Consider the following 20,955-nt stretch of genomic DNA (forward strand, 5'->3'; position numbering starts at 1 on the left):
GTAGCTAGGATTACAGTCGTGAGCCACCAGCACCCAGCTGTCATACAATATGTTACACCAAGGGCCTGCAATAAATATTGTTCTATGTGTTCAAAACTTGTTGAATCCCTAGTACCTTCTAATGAAATTGAGCTTTTTCATTCCAGGAATAAGCTGAGACTTTTTTTTTTTTTTTTGTCAGTCATGGGGCTTGAACTCTGGGCCTGGGTGCTGTCCCTCAGCTCTTCAGCTCAAGGTGAGCACTCTACCACTTGAGCCACAGTGCCACTTCCAGTTTTCTAGTGGTTAACTAGAAATGAGTCCCACAGACTTTCTGCCTGGGCTGGCTTTGAATCATGATCCTCAGATCTCAGCCTCCGAATAGCTAGGATTATAGACGTAAGTCACCAGTGCCTGGCTGACATAAACTTAAAAAAAAAAAATTTGTTATTGTAAAGGTGATATACAGAGGGGCTACACTTACATAAGTCAGATAAAGAGTACATTTCTTTTTTAACACTGACACCTCTTCTCTTACTCTCTCCTAGTCTTTCCCACTTGTCCCCACCCACAAGTTGTATAGTTCATTTTCCACATAGGATATAGCATCACTGCTGAATTTGTTCACTCTTTGTCCTACCATTTCTTTTTTTTTTTTTTTTTCAGTTGTGGGTCTTGAACTCTGGGTCTGGACACTGTCACTTAGTTCTTCAGCTCAAGGTTAGCGTTCTACCACTTGAGCCACAGTGCCACTTCCAGTTTTCTGGTGGTTTATTGGACTTTCCTGCCTAGGCTGGCTTTGAAGCTCATCCTCAGATCTCAACCTCCTGAGGAACTGGGATGACAGGCATAAGCCACTGACACTGGGCTTGTCCAACCATTTTTGTGCCTCCCCTAACCTTTCCAAAGACAAACAAACAAGATAAAGGGAAAGGAAAACAGAAGCAGCAACTAAGAAAAAGAAACCTCGTTTCCATTTTTTGGAGTTCATTTTGATAAATATTATTTATATGGTATAGGGTTCTATAGCACCTATGTGATCCTCTCCTAAGAATATCCTCCTTTGGTCTCACTGTGTAGATGTCTAGAAACTTGTATAATTCAACTTTCCCCTGGGCGCTGGTGGCTCACGCCTGTGCTCCTAGCTACTCAGGAGGCTGAGATCTGAGGATCAGGGTTCAAAGCCAGCCTGGGCAGGAAAGTCCAAGAGACTCTTATCTCCAATAAACAACTAGAAAACCGAAGTGTTGTTGTGGCTCAAGCGGTAGAGCACTCGCCTTGAGCTGAAGAGTGCAGGGACAGCACCCAGGCCCAGAGTTCAAGCCCCACAACAAGAAAAAAATAAATCATTTCCCAGTATTTTTTTCTTTTACCATCTAGTGTGTTACTTATAGGCACATTCTAGTTACTACAAATGAGGAAAACCAGGCAACCTGTTTCTTTGGGTCTGGCTTACTTTTCTTAATACTTTTTCCAAGACTTCTGTTTTTGTTTTTGTTTTTTTGGTTGGTCATGAGGCTTGGGCACTGTCCCTATGCTCTTCAGCTCAAGGCAAGCGTCTACCGCTTGAGCCACAGCCCCACTTCCAGTTTTCTAGTAGTTTATTGGAGATAAGAGTCTCACAGACTTTCCTGCCCGGGCTGGCTTTGAACCATGATCCTCAGATCTCAGCTTCCTGAGTAGCTAGGATTACAGGCATGAGGCACCCAGCTCCAAGTCTTTCCATTTCCTCACAAATGGCATAATATCATTCTTTCTGATGGATGCATAGAATCCCACTGTGTAGATATACCACAATTTCTTGATCCACTCGTCCACTGAGGGGCACCTGGGTTGATTCCATGTTGGCTATGGTAAACGATGCTGCAATGAACATGGTTGTGTTGGTAGCTTTAGTATGGCCTTGTTTGTGGTCATTTGGGTGAATGCCCAGGAGTGGGATTGCTGGGTCATAGGAGAGCTCTGTGTTTAGTCTTTTGAGAAACCTCCATACTGCTTTCCATAGTAGTTTAACAAGTTTACATTCTCACCAACAGTGTATAGACTTTTCTTTTGGCCACATCACTGCCATTATTTGTTATTGTTAGTTTTCCCAATATTGGCCATTCTAACTGGGGCGAGGTAGAATCTCAATGTTGTCTTGATTTGCATTTCTTTTATGGACAGAGATGTTGAACATTTCTTCATGTGTCTACTGGCCATTTTGTTTTACTACTACTTCTGAGAAGTCTCTAAGTCTTTAGCCTGTTTATTACTTGTATGTTGTTTTGAGATTTACTTGAGGAGGGAGAGGCTTGCTCTTTTGAGCTCTAAGTATATATTAGATATGAGGCCCTTGTCTGATGCATAACTGGTTAAAAAAAAATCTCCCATTCTGTGGGTTTTCTATTTATTTTGTTAGCTACGCCCTTATCAATGAGACATAATCTTAAGACCCATAGGACGTCTAGACTAGTAAAGCAGAAGACTACCACTAACTACAATACAGTAGATAAGGACTTAAACAGAATATACAGAATACAGGCAGGGGGAGTCCTGAGGCCTGACATTATCAGAAAAAGTCAGAAATGTTTCTTTGCTGCAGCAGGAATACTGTAGCCTAAAGGTTATGAAGCTCATCAGGCAGATAAGGTAATGATATGATTAATGTCCCTCTGCGCATCACCTCTATGCAACAGACAGGAAGGGTACAGCCCATCCCTGCTGGGCGGTGGAGGCTGGGACCTGGGACCTGATCCCAAGGCCAGCACGGTGACAAATCTTTGAGACTCATCGCAAACCACTAACAACGCTGGAGTAGAGGTGTGATTCAGGGAGTAGAACGCCAGCCTTGAGGCGCTGAGGCCGAGAGCACAGGGCTCCGAGTCCAGGAGCCCGGGCTCGGTCGGACCAGGAGAGCGAGCGGCCTCTACCCCACTGCTCTTGCTCGGTGAGTACCCGGGGGCGGGCGGCCCGGGCCCCTGGCCGGGCTCGGTCTCCCCCGGCCTCCCCTCCTCCCGCCCCTCCCTAGCGCGGCCTCCGTCGTCATCCCGGGCGCGCCTCCACCCCCGCGGGCTGGCGGCTCGGCTCTCCTCAGGAGCTCCCTCGGCCCCCAGCCGCGCGCGGCGGTCGCGGGGTCACGTGCAGTCCCGCGCGGCACTGGTCGGTAGGCGCTCCGGTCCCGCCGGCTCGGCGTGGCGGCCGTCTTCCCGGCCCTGGGTCTTGAGCGCGGGGCCCCGGCCCAGCCGGCGCGCGGCGGTACCTGATCACGCGCTGGATGACGTTCCGGTAGCGCAGCCGATCGGCCTGCACATTCGGGTTGCTCAGCGCCTTCCCCAGCTCCTTCACCACGTCGGCCGAGCCCAGGTAGGGCATCTTCGCCCGGCCGCCGCGTTATCCGCTCCGGACCCTCAGCCCCGCAGCGCCGGCGACTCGCGTCCCACCCCGCCCCACACGCCGCTCCGTTCCGTCCTAAGATCGCCCCGCCCACACGCTGCTCCGTTCCGTACGCAGCTCGCTCCGCCCACACGCCGCTCCGTTCCGTCCTAAGATCGCCCCGCCCACAGCTCGCCCCTCCCACACACCGTTCCGTTCCGCCCACAGCTCGCCCCGCCCACACGCCGCTCCGTTCGGTCCGCAGCTCGCCCCGCCTACACGCCGCTTGACGCACAACCCGACCCACCCGCTCGGCCGCAGGCCTCGCCTTCCCGCTCCCCCACTGCCGCGGTCCCGGGTCCAGGGTCCGGGGTCGGCCCGATCTGGCTTTCGGCGTGCAGTCCGGCCCGTGGGGAGCCGCCACTCACCTGTGAGCGCCGAGCCTAGCCCAGACCCCGACCTAGGGCGCCCTTCCCCCGGCCTCTCCCCTCCCGGCGCTCGGGGATCGGCTGCTCGGCCTGACTCCGCCCGACGGGGCCCGCTCCGCGGGGCCTTCCGCCCGGGGTCGTCGGCTCCGGCTGTCCCCCGCCCCCCCGGCCCGCACCCTCCGCCACCGCCATGAGCGGGGTGGCGATCCCCCACACGCCCATCGCCGTGGACCTGTGGAGCCTGCGCCGCGCCGGGTGCGCGCGGCTCTTCTTCTTGTCGCACCTGCACGCGGACCACGCGGCGGGGCTGGGCAGCAGCTGGGCGCGGCCTCTCTACTGCTCCCCGCTCACCGCGCGCCTCCTGCGCCGCCGCCTGCGGGTACGCGGGCCGGGCACCCCCGGGGTACGGGTCCGGCGGGGTCACCCCGAGGGTACGGCGGGGTCACCCCGAGGGTACGGGGTCCGGCGGGCTCGCCCCTCGGGCCTCCGGCCTGTGTCCGAATGGGGCCCTGAGTTTCCCGCGGCCGGGCCGGAGCGCCGCTCGGCTGCGGACTCCTGGCCGTCCAACGGAACCCGCGTCCCTAGAGAGCCTGAGCCGGTGCGCCGGTAGCCGGTGGGGTGTGCCCGACACATCTGACGCGCGAGCACACCCGCCCCCCAGGCAGGCACAGCTAGCACAGCAGAGGCCGGCTGGGGGCTTTCGCTGGTCCTCTGCTCTGGAGGCTCGGAGGCCCGAGGACCTGCCAGCCCGGCTGGAAGTCCGGGCCTCTCATCTCCACTGAACCACTCAGAAAGCCGGAAGTGGCGCTGTGGCTCGAGTAGTAGAGCTCCAGCCTTGAGCCCAAGAGGCTCAGGGACAGCGCCCAGGCCCTGAATTCAAGCCCTAGGACTGTCAAACAAAAATAAAAACAAGAGTGGGCACCCTAGCGGCTCAGAGCGCCCAACCTCTTCTGCGAGCCATCAAAAAAGAACAGAACGCAGAATGCGTGTGACACGCTGTGAGCACGCAGACCCCCAGCCCTCACCCGCTCCACTCAGCAGGCAAGGCCAGCTCTTCATGTGACACCCTGTGAACATGCAGACCCCAGCCCTCACCCGCTCCACTCAGTAGGCAAGGCCAGCTCTTCATGTGGCACTCTGTGAGCACGCAGACCCCCAGCCCTCACCCGCTCCACTCAGCAGGCAAGGCCAGCTCTTCATGTGACACCCTGTAAACACGCAGACCCCAGCCCTCACCCGCTCCACTCAGCAGGCAAGGCCAGCTCTTGAGTCTGGCTGAGCTCTGGTCTGACAGCTTCCCTCACATTCAGTCTAGAGCTGTCTAAGGCGAGAGGGAGCAGGCAGAAGTGCAGGCTGCTTTGGAGTTCCACCCTAAAGCATCCACTAACACTCCCGGGTGGATGAGGCCTTCATCTGTCCTCCTAGATGCAGAGGGGAGACCGTGGCTCCTGAGATGACCCGCTGTTTCCTCAGGTGTCTGAGCAGTGGATCCGAGCTCTGGAAGTCGGGGAGAGCCATGTATTGCCTCTAGATGATGTGGGACAGGAGACCATGACTGTAACACTCCTGGACGCCAATCACTGCCCTGGCTCGGTCATGTTTCTCTTTGAAGGATACTTTGGAACCATCCTCTACACAGGTGGGCCTCTCCGAGTCTCCCTTCCAGCACTTTGCTCATGGAAGCCCAGTGGCCTCCTGACTCGATTACATAAAAGTACATTGACCGTCAAGACCTGGCAGGGAATGTGAGGATGGAAACTCTCCCACAGAGAAGCTGTGCTGCCCCATGTTTTCCCAGAGACCCTCTAAGCAGATGCCCAGCTGTTGGTAGATGTTAATAGATGTTTTCCTTTTATCTTTACCCTCTACCCCTCACCCAGGTGATTTTCGGTATACACCATCCATGTTGAAGGAGCCAGCTCTGGCTTCAGGGAAGCAGATCCATACACTATACCTGGACAACACCTACTGCAACCCAGCCCTGATTCTTCCTTCCCGACAAGAAGCTACGCGCCAGATCATCCAACTCATTGAAAAGCACCCACACCACAACATAAAGATCGGTGAGTTGTTCTCTTTTCCTCTTATAGTGAATCTAGCTTCTTTGAAGGTTCTCATAACTTTCAAGCTTGTGTGCCTCTTTTTTCCCCTTTTTTTGTGGGGGGAGTGCTGAGATCCTTAGATCTCCTGAGTAGCTAGGATCACAGGCATGAGCGGCGGTTTTGTTGTGTTTTTGAAGTACTAGGTTTCAGTTCTTGTTGCTTTGTTTTCTTTTTGGGAATATTAAAGATTGAACATTGGCGCCATCCTGGTGAAAAAGGTCACCTGCATTTCTTTTTTTTTTTTTTTTTTTTTTTTTGCCAGCCCTGGAGCTTGAACTCAAGGCACTGTCCATGAGCTTTTGTGCTCAAGGCTGGCACTCTACCACTTGAGCCACAGCTCCACTTCTGGCTTTTTTAGTAGTTAATTGGAGATGAGTCCCATGGACCTTGCTGTCTGGGCTGGCTTCAAACCAGGATCCTCAGATTTTAGCCGCCTCTTCCAGCTTTTTAATGGTTCATTGGAGATAAGAGTCTTGATGCAATTTTTCACCCAGGCTGGCTTTCAGCCATGATCCTCAGATCTCAGGTGTGAGCCTCCAGTGCCCGATGCTTCATGAGTTTAATATATTTGTGTTAAATTGCTGTATGAGGATTCTTCGGTTGCTTTATTCTCTTCTTTCTCTTGCTTTTTCCTTATTCCTGCAACACTGTCCAGGACTCTATAGCCTGGGGAAGGAGCTGCTGCTGGAGCAGCTGGCCCTGGAGTTTCGCACCTGGGTGGTATTGAGTCCTCAGCGCCTGGAACTGGTACAGCTGCTAGGCCTGGCCGATGTGTTCACCGTGGAGGAGAAGGCTGGCCGCATCCACGCCGTGGACCACAGGGAAATTTGCCACGCTGCCATGCTGCGCTGGAATCAGACCCACCCCACCATCGCGATCATTCCCACAGGCCGGAAAGTCGGCAGGCCCCACCCGGATGTCCACATCATCCCCTACTCTGACCATTCCCCCTTCTCGGAGCTTCGTGCCTTTGTTGCAGCGCTGAAGCCTTGCCAGGTGGTACCCATCGTCGGCCAGCAGCCCTGTGAGGGCTACTTTCAGGACAGCCTGAGCCCCAGGTGCTCTGTGCCCCTGATCCCAGACCCAGTACAGCAGTTCATGAGTTCCTCCTCTAAAACACCCGGCATTTTCTGGCTGCTGGAAAAGAGACTGAAGAGGCCAAGAATCCAAGGGGTTGTGTTTGAATCCCCTGAGAAAAGTGCTAATCAATCACAAACTGACAGAGACTCAAAGAGGACCAAGAAGGAAAACCATTCCCCCCAGGCTGGGCTCCCCAAGAAGCCCTGTTGCCATCCTCACCAGGTCAAGAAGCAGTTGTTCCCAGACTCTGGCAGCCAGGCACAGGAGGAGGCAGGCCCTTGCTGTGAGTCCCAGAAGATGGAGTCTGTGTTGAATGATCCCTTGGGATTTTCGGTGCAGTTAAAGTTCACAGACAAGGAGTTTTTCTCTCTACAGACCCAGGAGGATATTGGTTTAGGGTCCCCCTTGAGACCTAGTAGAGACAACGGTCCTGTAGCCACAGAAAACCAAGATGCCTGGACAGGTGGCTCTCCCCTTGGGAGCGGCAGCAGGCCTACCCCTCCTCCAGCCACTGAGCCCAGGGGCCTGGCACAGAAATACCTGCTCACTCCAGGGTGCTTTTCCCAGGCAGGGTTCTCTTCCCAGAGCTTTGATCAGCAAGTGGAAAAATACCATAGATCTCTGGAGCACAGATGGAGTGGTACACAGTGACCGTGCTGTTTGGGTTAGCATTAAAATTTTGTTTTTTTTGTCAGTCATGGGCCTTGAACTCTGGGCCTGGATGCTGCCCCTCAGTTCTTCAGCTCAAGGCGAGCACTCTACCACTTGAGCCACAGCACCACTTCTGGTTTCCTGGTGGTTTATTGGACTTTCATGCCCAGGCTGGCTTTGAACTGCAATCCTCAGATCTCAGCCCCCTGCGTAGCTAGGATTACAGGCATGAGCTTGGGTTTCTTGTTTCTGGGCCTCATCTTACAGGAACCTATGGAATTACCTCCAGCAGCACTTCCCAAAAAGCTGGTCTGGAGTCTGGTGCCTTTGAAATCCTGACTTTGTAGCTGATTGTTGTTATAAATTCTTTACTGTGTGCCTGCCACATGGAGGTTTCTTAGAAATCCTAAGCAGCTTCATTTGTTTAACCCAGTTTTTACTCCAACCACTAGCCTTTTTATTAGGGTACAGAGAGTAGGTTATTTCTATTTTCATTTCCTGTGTGTGCTATTCTCTGCGTCTCTCCTTTTCCTACAGGAAAGTTCTAGGTGTTTTGTTGTTATAATGGTGTACTAAAGGGTCAGCCAGCGTTCAGCCAGCATTTCACGGTCCTGAATGCCACTGACTTCCTGTACTTCCCTCAGGGAGGGATGGTGGCAAAAAATTCCACCTCTACCTCCTTCCTACCTCCTCCTGTCACCTGAGCCCACATAGAGGCCGGCCAGCCAGGACCAGGGCCAGGACACCGTCCCCAGGCTCTACCTGGAACCCAGCTGAACTTGGGGGGCGGGGGGTGGGGAGGACTATTTGGCTGAAATGAGTTACAAAAGGTAAAATGTGCTGCCAGATTTTGTTCGCATAGCGAGGATTTTTTTGCCCCGCCCCCACTGGTTAGAGTTAGATAGCCCGAGCGAGCAAGCGCACAGCCTGTTTGTATTGGTATCCAGAGAAGATATGGGGCCAACTGGCTGGAAGGGGTGAGGCTCGCAGCTCAGCCCTGGCCTTCCGCTCATTGCCTGACAACATGCCAAACCAACAAGCAGGAGAGCTGGCTCTGAGAGCGCACATGGAACTGGGCGTGTAGACCAAAGCTCCAGCCCTAGCAACAAGATCTCAAGGCTATTCCTTAGCCTCAAGCTTGCTATTTCAGGAGGGAAAAATGAAATTAGAAAGCAAAATAAGAGCCAGGTGCCTGTGGCTCACGCCTGTAATCCTAGTTACTCTGGAGGCTGAGATCTCTGAGGATTGGGGTTTGAAGCCAGCATGGGCAGGAAAGTCAGTCAGACTCCCAATTAACTTGCAGGAAACTAGATGTCACTGTGGCTCAAAGTGGTAGAGCACTAGTCTTGAGTGAAAAAGCTCAGGGACAGCACCCAGGCCCCAAGTTCCAGCCCCACAAGCAACCAAGGGGGGGGGGAGGGAGCGGGGAGTGGAAGGCTTTGCTCCTGGGCAAGTTGCACCCAGCTCAGCTGTCAGTGACCTTGGCTGTGGGTGTCCAAGGCCTGTGGGGATGTGCAGTAGGCAAGTGTGTGTCGCTGAGGAAACCCCGGCACTGCTCATGTCCGGGACACCTGGTAAAGTGCTCCCGCGAGGACAGCTCAGTCACTGGGCTGTTAAATGTGGCCTGTGATACCTGCTGCTCATGATTACTGTGGAGATAACGCTTATAGAACACTAACTCAGTCTGTCCCACAACAGTTTTTCACATACTGATTCTGTGGCTGGCAGTACTGCTCTGTCGTACAGTGTGTGTTCAGCATGCTGGAGGCCGAGTTGAATTTGGAACATCACATGCACAGTTTGAGTCTGGTTCTAGAAATTATATATAAAATAAAATTTGGAAATCTTGTTAAAATATAGAGTATCAGTTACTCGTGCTTGTAACCCTAGGAGGCGCGCAGCTCATAGCTATTCCAGGCAGGATAGTCCACGAGATCCTCACCTCTAAATAAGCTCTAAAAAGCTCAAGTGGAGCTGTGGCTTAACTGATAAGGTACCAACCATAAATGAAAGAGCTATGAGACTGTCCAGGCTTTGAGTTCAGGCACCAGTTCTGGTGTACACAAGTTGAATTTATTTATTTTTTTAGTCAGTCGTGGAGCTTGAACTCTGGGCCTGGGCACTGTCCCTCAGTTGTTCATCTCAAGGAGAGTGCTCTACCACTTGAGCCACAGCCCCACTTCCGGGTTTCTCTGAGTAGTTTATTGGAGATAAGAGTCTCAAGGACTTCCTGCCTGGGGTGGCTTTGAACCGTGATCCTCGGATCTTAGCTTCCTGAGTAGCTAGGATTGCCAGCATGAGCTACCAGCATTTCGCTCATGTACGTAATTTTGAATCCTGCATTTTAATACCTTCAGTATTTTACTGTGTCATTCAAAAATGTGTTTTAAAAAATCTATTTTTAACTTATTTGTAATTTTTTGTGCAAAAGGGTTTCAATTAAACATGTCACATTATTAAAAAGTCTTTTAATACTTGTGTGATATCCTGTCAGGTGAGTATACTTTAAATCATTTTCATTATTCAACATTTTGTGTACTGTTTTTAAATTATACCCCTGTCAGAGGCTCAAGCCCATAATCCTATTTCCAGTTCTTGATAAAAATTGTATGAAAGGGGGCTGGGAAGGTGGCTCAGTGGTAGAGTGCTTGCCTTGCATGCATGAGGCCCTTGGTTCGATTCCTCAGCTTCACATAAGCAGGAAAAAAAAAGCCGGAAGTGGTGCTATGGCTCAAGTGGTAGCGTGCTAGCCTTGAGCTGAAGAGCTAAGGGACAGCGCCCAGGCCCAGAGTTCAGGCCCCACGACCGGACCAAAAAAAAAATTGTATGAAAATGGCCTCCAGGCTGGGCACTAGTGGCTCACACCAGTAATTCCAGCTACCGTGGAGCCTGAGATCTGACATTGGAGGTCTGAAGCCAGCCCTGGCAAGAAAGTCCAGAAGACTCATCTCCGAATAGCCAGCAAAAGCCTAAAGTGGAGTTGTGGCTCAAGTGGGTAGCATGCTATCCTTGAGCAAAAAAGTTGAGGCCAGTGCCCTGCATTCAAGCCACAGGGCCAGCAGAAATAAAGAAATGCTGGGCTGGGAAGGTGGTTCGCTTGCCTTGCATGCATGAGGCCCTAGGTTCAATTCCTCAGCACCACATAAGCAAAAAGAAAAAAGCCAGAAGTGGCGCTGTGGCTCAAGTGGTAGAGCGCTAGCCTTGAGCTGAAACTTGAGCTGAAAAGCTGAGGGACAGCGCCCAGGCCCAGAGTTCAAGCCCCACGACCGGACCAAAAAAAAAAAAAATGCCCTCCAGAAAAGTTAGCTTGGCATCACTGCTGCAGAATAGATAGCATTAAAATACCTTGGAGACTCATTAAGTGCAAATATCTCTAGAATGATAGTGAAGTCATTTTGTATGTTGTCAACAAATATTTACCACTAATAATATTTACAATAAATAGGAAATGTATTACTTCTGATTCTCTTGCTGCCTGGCTCAGGTGGGCCCACAGGTGGTGGGGGAGATAAGGTAGTTCTTTGAACTGCCCCCGCCCTGCCCAGGGGCTTATCTGCTGGCAGCAAGGGGGCCTGTCCTCTGGTACAGGTTCCCTGAAGTGGGTCTCTGTAAACTCAAATGGGGATGGAAACAGGCTTTGAGTAGTTTAGGTGGTGTCACTTTTTGTTTTAATAGAAACTTCTAGTTTACTGAAGTAAAAGTGTATGATAAGCCGGTACTAGAGGCTGACCCCTGTAATCCTAGCTAGGAGGCTGAGATCTGAGGATTTCAGTTCAAAGCCAGCTCAAGTAGGAAAATCCATGAGACTCTTAGTCCCAATTAACTACCAAAAGCCAGTGATGATACTGAGGCTTAAGGTGGTAGAGTGCTAGCCTTGAGCAAGTCAAGCTTTGAGACAGCACCCCAGGCCCAGCACACACACACACACACACACACACACACACACACACACACACACACACACACACACACACACACACACACAGCCTGAAAAAAAGAAATCAGAAGTTGCCTTATTTGATTTTTCAAAGCTCTCTTCTAAAAAATGATGTGCCCCAATATATCTTTAAGTAGCCAGTTAAAAATCAGTTTTAGCAATGGAGGGAGTAACAATGCTTAACTGTAACCCTCTGTATAGTATCTTTACAATAAAAAATTTAAAAAAAAAATCAGTTTTAGCTGCTTAAGGGTGACCCCATAGACGCACTGAAATTTTTGCTATTAAACTTGAAGGTACCTGGAAAAATCCGTGTTTTCTGGTCACTGGGTTCCTGGTTCCACTGGAAGAACTTGCACTTTTCCTGGCACTCTTTCTGTCTCAGTGGCTTAGTCTACAAACGACATACATTAGGGCCTATCTCTCACTCCCACCTTTAGTGCCCTTTGTAAGAGAAAGTAGGAGACAGACATGTAAGTTTGCTCAAGTCAACAGCCAGGGAGACAAATTTTTCTGCATTCATGAATCTTTAGGTACTCTAGGATCCATGTGAACTATGTGTAGTGTGTGTGTGTGTGTGTGTGTGTGTGTGTGAGTGTGAGTGCTGGGGCTTGAAATCGGTGCTTGGGTATTGTCCCTGGGCATTTTTTTTTTTTTTTTTTTTTTTGTCGGTTGTGGGGCCTGAACTCTGGGCCTGGGCGCTGTCCCTCAGCTCTTCAGCTCAAGGCTATCACTCTACCACTTGAGCCACAGCACCACTTCCAGCTTTTTCTGCTTACGTGATGCTGAGGAATTGAACCCAGGGCCTCATGCATGCAAGGCAAGCACTCTACCACTGAGCCATCTTCCCAGCCCCTCCCTGGGCTTTTTTTGCTTACAGCTAGCACTACCACTGGAGCCACAGATGTATTTCTGGGCTTTGGGCTGTTAACTGGAGATAAGTCTGGTGGGGGAAGGGATGTGGCTTAGTGGTAGAGTACTTGCCTAGCATGCACGAAGCCCTGGGCTCAATTCATCAGTACCACATACACAGAAAAAGCTGGAAGTGGCACTGTGGCTCAAGTGGTAGAGTGCTAGCCTGGAGCAAAAGATGCTCAGGATTGTGCCCGGGCCCCGAGTTCAAGCCCCAGGACTGGCAAAAAAAAAAAAAAAAAAAGTCACGAATTTTTTACTTTCCTGCTTGAGCTGGCTTTGAACCTCAGTCCTTAGACCTGGGCTTTCTGAGTAGTTCCTATCACAGGCTTGAGTCCCACTACCCAGCATCGTTTTTTCTTTTTCTTTTTTTAGCCAATTCTGGGGCTTTTAGCTCAGTGCCTCATCTCTCAGCTGGCTGGCTTGCTCATAGCTGGTGCTCTACCACTTGTACCATGCCTCCAACCCAGCATTGTTAGGTAGTTTACAGGAGCAAGCCATAAGCACTCAGCTTTGCATGCAAGTTTCCTTATTTGTAGGAAATAATAATGCCACTTTCCTAAGATTTCTGAAAGCATGTCATGGGACAAAGCAACCAAAGCCTCTTATATAGCATCAGTGAGTGCTGGTGCCCTGAGCACCTCCTAGGTAATGTCACTGGCTGACTCTGAAGTCTCCTGAGAGGTTGCTGATAACAGTACCCATAGAGAGTCCCGTAGCCAAGTCCAGCTGGAAAGGCTGCTACCAAAAGCACTTAAAGATGCACTGGTCCAGGGGTTGGGAAGGTGGCTCAGTGGTACAGCGCTTGCCTTGCATGCCTGAGGCCCTGGGTTCGATTCCTCAGCACCACATAAGCAAAAAAAGAAAAAAGCCGGAAGTGGCGCTGTGGCTCAAGTGGTAGAGCGCTAGCCTTGAGCTGAAGAGCTGAGAGACAGCACCCAGGCCCAGAGTTCAGGCCCTAAGACCGGACCCAAAAAAAAAAAAAAAAAAGATGCACTGGTCCAGTGGGAGAAAGAGCAGCCTGAGCATGTCAGAACATGGTGGACTAAGGCCTCCTACTCTGACCCGATTCTAGCTTCTTCTGTTATACCTTCTCTGTATTTGACAGTTTCCTGGTGGACTCCCACGTTATCCTAATTCTACATCATCATCTGACTATTTACTTATGTGCACCTTACTTAAACTTGTCAATCTAATTCTTGAATCATTTTCTCAATCTGTCTTGGATTCTTATAGTATTTTCTCCTTTGTAATGTGATTCAAGCTGCTTATATTGCCTGCTCTGTGTTACTCTTCTAGACACTGGTTCAGATGAGAAAGGAGAGTGCACATCACACTCTGGGCCAGCTTTCTCCCAACCTCAGGGGAAGGAGGCAAAGCTGCCATTCCCCTTCCTTCCCTTGCTGCCTCTTAACTCTTATTCCATTGTGTCTGTGAAAATGTCTCCTTTTAAGTGCTGGTCCCCTGGATTGGCTATCCTCTCCTCTTACCGAGACTTGTGTCTTCTTCACAACCCTGTCATTGCTCCAGATGTCTCCAGTGCTCTGGCTGCTTGGATTCCCTGATATCTTCACTGTAAAGGCTCACTTCCCTTCTGCATGGTGACTGGAAATTGTACTGCATGGCCAGTGTTTACTTCCCAGTTCCCCCCAAGTGTGGCTGCCCCTCTTTGACTGACTGTTCGAAGACCAAGCTCAGTACTATGGTTCAGCCGGGTACAGGCGGCTCACACTTGTAAGCCTAGCTACTCAGGAGGCCAGCCCAGAAAAGTTTATGAGATTCCTCAATAATAGAGCACTATCATTGAGCAAAAAAAAAAAAAAAAAAAAAAAAAGCTAAGGGACATCACCCAGGCCCCGGGTTCGAGTCCCAGTTCCCACACTAAAAGACAAGCTGCCAGGTGTGAGTGGCTCACACCTGTAAATCTAGTTACCCAGGAGGCTGAGATCTGAGAATCACAGATCAAAGCCAGCCTGGGCCGGAATGTCTGTGAGACTTTTACTGCCAATTAACCACCAAAAAGCCAGATGCTGTGACTCAAGTGGTAGAGTGGTAGTGCAAAAGCCCAGGGACAGTGCCCAGGACCTGAGTTCAAGCCCCAGGACCAGGATATATGTTTGTATCTGTGTGTGTAGACACACACACGTATGTATATTACATGTACGTACATATACATATATACAGTTTGGTTTTCTTCCTGGCTTAAAAACACTGGGAGCCGTACCATTGCATTGAGAACCTGGACGTTTACTTCCCTAAGAGAGACCAGAGTTAGCTAGAGAACAGAGATCAATCCCACAGGGATTGTTTTGTTTGCTTGTTTTACCAGAAACTTCCTTCTTGCGGTTTAGAGCACATAAAGTCTCCACCCTGGCTGGCGCTGGCTTGGAGGGCGCGTGCTCACGGCTGCGTGGTGAGCCCCGGGAACCGGCAGGACCGGGTCACTCGTGCCCGTGCCACGTCTTACCCACACTTGTCAGTCCACTTCAGTTCCTGTCCCTCACTCACCCTGACTGGGATCCTCAGTGTTTCCTCCTTCCTCCTTCTCCCAACCAAACTGTGAGCACTGCACACCGGCCTCTGGCCCACAGGGGACAGGTCTCCCCCCTGACCCCAATGTGTGGAGAGGCCAGGGGCTTCCCCTGCCCTCTGACCCCAATGTGTGGAGGGGTCAGGCCTCCCTCCCCCTGGGGACCCCGTCAGGACGTCCTGCTGGGGTCAGGGAGTCGGGTCCTCAAGGAAGGTTCGAGGCACAGGGCGAGCCGGGCCCCGCGCGGCCCTCGCCTCCCTGGCCGGGGGTGGAAGCATGGCGGGACCCCTTGACCACGTGACCCTGTGACCCCGCAGGGCCGCACCGGCCCCACCTTCCCGCGGGCCGACGCCCGGCACCGTGCGGGCGTGCGGGGTCACACAGGAGGTGATGTCACACTGGCCAGTGGCCTCTTAACTCTGGACCCCGCGGCTGCCCTCAGAAGTCCACCAGCCACCCTGGCGCCTGCCGAGCGACGGGGCGGGGAGCCGGCGCCCCGCACCGGTGCCCCGCCGGCCGCCCGCGGAGGCGCGCCCGCCCCCGTCGCCCGCGCCGCCCCGCGACGCCGCAGCGCTGGGGGCCCGAGCTGCGCTCCGCCGTGGTAGGGGTCCTGGCGCGGGCGTGCGCGCCTCCGCGGGGTGGGCGTGCGCGCGCGCCCGAGAGGAGAAGCGTGCGTGCGCGCCCCCGCGGGGAGGAGAGTGGGGAGGTCGTTTCCGTGGAGAAAGGAGGTCGCGTGCGCGCCTCCGCGAAGGGAGGGAGAACTTGCGTGCGCGCCTCCGCGGGGAGGGGGGGACGCCTCCTTGGAGGGACCGGGAGTGTGCACGCGCGCCTCCGCGGAGGCGGGTGGGGGCGGGGGGGAGGATGCGCGCGTGCTTCCGCGGAGGGAGGGAAGTGCAGGCGCGCCCCCGAGGGGAAGGCTGGGGGCGGGGCCTCGGCGCTCGCGCTCGGCGCTCGACTGGTAGCGTCTGGCGGTCGCGGGGCCGCGGAGCGAGGCCCGGCTGAGGCCCCGGGCGGCGGCGGGAGGCCGGGCGGGCGCGCGCGGGGCCGAGGCGGCGGCGGCGGCGGTGGCTGGCGGCGGCCGGACGGCGTGGCGGGCGGGAGTCTGGGCGGCTCCCCCCCGCGGCACGGGCGCGGGGACGGCTCCGGGAAGCGGGGCCGGGACCCGGGCCGGCTCGCGCGGGGGCTAGGATGACCCGGCGGCGGGGGCCGGGATCGCGTCGTCTCCTCAGCGTCCTCGCGGCGGCCCCGGCGCGCGGCTGAGACCCAGACACACCGGCGGTGAGTTCCGGGGCGCGGGCGGCGGGCACGGGACGGGGGACGCGGCGCCCGGTCCTCCTCCTCCTCCTCTCGGACCTCCTCCTCCCCCCGGTCCTCCTCTCGGTCCTCCCGGCCCTCCTTCCGTTCCTCTGAGTCCTCCTCTTCCTCTGGGTCCTCCTCCTCCCAGTCGTCCTCCCGATCTTCCTCCTTCCGGTCCTCCTCCCGCTCCTCCTCCTCTCCGTCCTCCCGGTCCTCCTCGTCCTCTCAGCCCTCCTCGTTGTCCTCCTGGCCCTCCTCCCGGTTCTCCTCACCACCACCCCCTCCGTCCTCCTCTCGGTCCTCTTTCTCCCCACCCCCACCCCACCCCCGTCCTCCTCCCGCCCAGGAGCTCCGGGGAACTTCGGCCGCCCGCACCGCTTCCCAGAGCTTTGTCTTAGAAAACAAAATAAACCGGAAATGAACCGGAAATAAACCCGGGCGGGGGTCCTGAGGTGACCCCTGGAGCAGCGTGGTCCCCGGGCCCTCGGAGGTCATGACACCTCGTTCGTCGGTTCGCACGCTCGTCCTGGGCCGCGCACTCGTGTGTGCGCACGCCCGTCCTCGTCCACGAACTCGTGTGTGTGTGTGTGTGCGCGCATGTGTGCATGCATGTGCATGCCCGTCCTCAGCCGCGCACTCGTGTGTGCGCAAGCCGGTCCTCAGCCTCTGCCTCGCACTCGTGTGTGCGCATGCCCGTCCTCGTCCTCGCACTCGTGTGTGCGCACGCCCGTCCTCGTCCACGAACTCGTGTGTGTGTGTGTGCGCGCATGTGTGCATGCATGTGCATGCCCGTCCTTGGCCGCGCACTCGTGTGTGCGCAAGCCGGTCCTCAGCCTCTGCCTCGCACTCGTGTGTGCGCATGCCCGTCCCCGGCCGCGCACTCGTGTGTGCGCACGCCCGTCCCCGTCCGCGCACTTGTGTGTGCGCACGCCCGTCCTCAGCCACGCCCTCGTGTGTGCGCATGCTCGTCCCCGTCCGCGCACTCGTGTGTGCGCATGCCCATCCTCGGCCGCGCACTTGTGTGTGCTCATGCCCGTTCCCGTCCTCGGCTGCGCACTTGTGTGTGCGCATGCCCGTTCCCGTCCTCGGCTGCGCACTTGTGTGTGCACACGCCCGTTCCCGTCCTCGGCTGCGCACTCGTGTGTGCACACGCCCGTCCCCGTCCGCGCACTTGTGTGCGCACGCCCGTCCTCGGCCACGCACTCGTGTGTGCGCGTGCCCGTCCCCGTCCGCTCACTCGTGTGTGCGCACGCCCGTCCCCGTCCTCGGCCACGCACTCGTGTGTGCACACGCCCGTCCCCGTCCGCGCACTTGTGTGTGCGCACGCCCGTCCTCGGCCACGCACTCGTTTGTGCGCATGCCCGTCCTCGGCCGCGCACTCGTGTGTGCGCATGCCCGTCCCCGTCGTCGGCCGCGCACTCGTGTGTGCGCATGCCCGTCCTCGGCCGCGCACTTGTGTGTGCGCATGCCCGTTCCCGTCCTCGGCTGCGCACTTGTGTGTGCGCATGCCCGTTCCCGTCCTCGGCTGTGCACTCGTGTGTGCACACGCCCGTCCCCATCCGCGCACTCGTGTGTGTGCACGCCCGTCCTCGGCTGCGCACTTGTGTGTGCGCATGCCCGTCCTCGGCCGCGCACTCGTGTGTGCGCACGCCCATCCGTCCCTGGGCCCCTGCGTGGCCAGCGGCGTGACACAGAGGGCAGTGGGCCGAACCAGTGGCCCGGGTCCTCATAGAAGCCACAGCGCTGCCCTTGTGTTTGTAACGCTGTCAGTGGTCTGGACGACAGGGAGCTCGAGCCTTCGCTAGCCCTTCCCTCCGCGCGGGGCCTAGAACCTTCTCTAAGCCTTTAAACGTCCTTGCTGTGTGCCGCTGTGGTTGGGTGCCAGGACCTCGGGGTCTCTCTGTTCTCTAATGACAGGGCTAAGGCTGTCGTTGGCTTGAAGAAGACAGTGTTTCTGTTCAGAATGTATTCGGTGCAGGGTTTGGGTTTGAGCTTGGAGGCCGCACAGCCTCTGGGTGGAATGGCGCATGAGAACTCAGTATACCTTGGTCAGCAGTAGGGTTTTGGCTGGTGGTAACTCTTCCTTGGGGTCTGAATACTGAGCCACTCTCAGGTTGGAGGTGCTCTACCACCTAAGCTGTACTTGGAGTCTTTTGGCAGATGGAATAGTCTAGCCACATCTGAACATTCTAGGTTTTTTGTTTTTTTAATTTAATTTAATTTTTGCCTGTCCTGGGGCTTGAACTCAGGGTCTGGGCACTGTCCCTGAGCTTTTGCTCAAGGTTAGTGCTCTACCACTTGAGCCAAAGCGCCACTTCCAGCTTTTTCTTAAGTGGTACTGAGGAATCAAACCCAGGGCTTCATGTATACTTGGCAAACACTTTACCGCTAAACCACCTTCCCAGCCCGTTACAGGTTTAAGAACAATGAGGTTTACAACCAAACTAGAACTTTTTCTTAGAAGAAAATGTCAGGGGCTGGGAATGTGCTCAGTGGTAGAGTGCTTGCCTTACATGCATGAAGCCCTTGGTTTGAAGTGGCGCTGTGGCTCAAGTGGTAGAGCGCTACCCTTGAGCTGAAGTGAGGGACAGCGCCCAGGTCCAGAGTTCAGGCCCCACAACCGACCAAAAAAAAAAAAAAATTGTCAAAATTCACAGTTCTCTGGAAAACAGAATTTTTTCATTACATGTATTTGTTCTTGTAAGTACTGCTCTGTCACTGTTTTGTTGGCAGAAATGAATGAACCAAATCTGCCTTGTGAATTTCTTACATTGGGAATTTGTATAGGTTGTTAGTTGTGTATTGTAACTAGCACTCTACCACTTTGAGCCATGACATTTCCGATTTTCTGGTGGTTAATAGGAGATACGAGTCTTCCCAACTTTGCCACGAAGCTGGCTTCCAACCCTGATCCTGATTGCAACCTCCTGAGCAGATACAATTAGAGTTGTGAGCCACTGGCACCTGACCTTTGTGTAATTGGTCTTTTCGTAATTTCAAGTAATTTTGTAAACAAGCTGCTTGATCTGCCAGTTGCCAGAATGTTTTTGTTTCTTAAAATGATTACTATTAATTCCTTCTCAATTTCTTCCCCTATGGTTCATACCATTCTGAACACAAGTTACCAATATTTTTTTTTAAAGGAGACTAGATATTGCTATGTTGACCTGACCTCAAACTCCAGCTCAAGGGATTCTCCCGTTATCTGGCCTGGGCACTCTGTGAGCTTCTTTTTGCTCAAGGCAAGCACTTTACCACTTGAGCCACAGTGCCACTTCTGGCTTTTTCTGTGTATGTGGTACTGAGGAATGGAACCCAGGGCTTCATGTATGCTAGGCAAGCACTCTACCACTGAGCCACATTCCCAGCCCTTTGAATCCTTTTTTGTTTTGTTCTTAGTATCCTTTTTAGTTGTTGAAATCCAGCTCCTACATGCCTACTGTTTCTATATCACATAATTTGGTGCTTTAAACAATTACATAGCAGGGTGTAAAGTCCATTTTTCCTCTTTTGGGGGTTATATCACTTTTAGCAGCATTCTGAGGTCACTGGAGATAAGGAAACTTAGTTGTATTTCTTTTGGATATTTTTAAGGGCAACTGGTACTGTGCTTTTCCATATGCTTAACAGAAAAGAACCAGAAGATCTGAATTCCTCGTTGGCATTTCTGCTCATTAGCTGTGTGTGAAACTCCTTAAGTCTTTTTGAGTCTCCTTTATTTCCATCTTAGAATTAGGGATTTTAGAAAGATCTGTTAGCTGTAAAAGTCCTGCACTCTGGGGCTGGGAATGTGGCCTAGCCCTGGGGTCGATTCCTCAGTACCACATACACAGAAAAAAACCGGGGGTGAGGGGTGGGGGAAGTCTTGTACTGATCTTTTTTTTTTTTGGCCACTGTGTTTTCTAGCCAAAAATGTCTTCATGCTCTACACAGTTACTCATTTTGTCACATCCCTTGGCATGCTGGCAAAAGTTATCATATTCTCTGTGAAAGAGACTTCCACCGCCATCTGCCAAACCATTGTTACTTTACTTAGAACCTTCTGCCTCTACTAGCCCAACTGAATGGAATTCTCCCTCTTAATATTATTTATACTTCTTACTGATTTCTGCTTTCTTAACTTGACCTTGTTCTTGTGCCTTTTTCCTTTCTCAAAGCACTTTTTGTTTTTTCATTTTTCATTTGTTTTTCCAAATCAAAGAGAATTATTGAAATTTAGAAAACCATATCCCGCATACAAAGAAAGCATCCTTCAGCCAGTTTACTAATATCTGCAGCTTAAAATTTATTATCTTGAAGTAGTTATACATAGGAGTTTTAATTCACATCTTTTATGAATACAGTGCATCTTGATCAGCATCACTCCTTCCTTCTTTTCTCATCTGTCCCAACCCCATCCATTCTCTCCTTACCTATTTTCACATATGTAATTGAGTATCATAACTGCATTTGCCTACTATCCTTCTCTCCTCAGAGTTTTTGTTTTTTTGGTCAGTTGTGGGCTTGCCCTGAACTCTTGTACTCAAAGCTAGCTCTCTACCACTTTGAGCCACAGCACCACTTCCAGTTTTTGAGTGGTTAATTGGAGATAAGAGTCTCATGGGGACTTTTCTGCCCTGATGACTTTGAACCATCATCCATCCTTAGATCTCAGCTTCCTGAGTAGCTAGTATTACAGATGTGAGC

The 20,955-nt window shown here is 53.0% G+C and overlaps 3 protein-coding genes across 9 annotated transcripts in view; 2 read left to right on the forward strand and 1 right to left on the reverse strand.

Moving 5' to 3' along the window:
* Ap4b1 (adaptor related protein complex 4 subunit beta 1) overlaps positions 1–15,033 on the reverse strand; it is a 28,662-nt gene extending 13,629 nt beyond the window's left edge. Inside the window, exons 1-2 of one of the 4 annotated variants that reach the window (XM_070006383.1) lie at positions 14,952–15,033; positions 11,832–11,975 (exon numbers count right to left, since the gene is read on the reverse strand). Coding sequence is in view for 1 of the 4 variants with exons in the window: in XM_070006382.1 (XP_069862483.1) it covers positions 3,221–3,333 (113 nt within the window). In the remaining 3 variants the exon portion in view is untranslated. Of the gene's footprint in view, positions 1–1,435; positions 2,764–3,220; positions 3,399–4,044; positions 4,067–11,831; positions 11,976–14,951 lie in introns of those variants that run through there. The other 3 variants (XM_070006385.1, XM_070006382.1, XM_070006384.1) reach the window with 3 other exon arrangements.
* On the forward strand, positions 3,647–10,101 carry Dclre1b (DNA cross-link repair 1B). Of its 3 annotated transcripts, none has more exons than XM_070006386.1 (4): positions 3,647–4,140; positions 5,235–5,400; positions 5,642–5,824; positions 6,519–10,101. In XM_070006386.1, exons 1-4 carry the CDS (start codon positions 3,952–3,954, stop codon positions 7,592–7,594), a joined length of 1,614 nt encoding a protein of 537 aa, XP_069862487.1. In that variant the 5' UTR covers positions 3,647–3,951; the 3' UTR covers positions 7,595–10,101. The 3 variants fall into 3 exon arrangements, with proteins under 3 accessions (XP_069862487.1, XP_069862489.1, XP_069862488.1); XM_070006388.1 differs by having other exon boundaries at positions 3,649–3,763; positions 6,519–10,100; XM_070006387.1 differs by having other exon boundaries at positions 4,062–4,140; positions 5,187–5,400; positions 6,519–10,100.
* Positions 15,034–15,964: 931 nt separating the features above from the next.
* Positions 15,965–20,955, forward strand: part of Hipk1 (homeodomain interacting protein kinase 1) — a 56,837-nt gene continuing 51,846 nt past the window's right edge. For both annotated transcript variants that reach the window (XM_070006389.1, XM_070006391.1), the window contains exon 1: positions 15,965–16,251. The gene's annotated coding sequence lies outside the window, so the exon portion shown is untranslated. The remainder of the gene's footprint in view (positions 16,252–20,955) is intronic.

This window comes from Dipodomys merriami, unplaced genomic scaffold (genome assembly GCF_024711535.1).
Source record: "Dipodomys merriami isolate MVZ:Mamm:240054 unplaced genomic scaffold, mDipMer1.0.p SCAF_7, whole genome shotgun sequence".
Taxonomy (NCBI): domain Eukaryota; kingdom Metazoa; phylum Chordata; class Mammalia; order Rodentia; family Heteromyidae; genus Dipodomys; species Dipodomys merriami.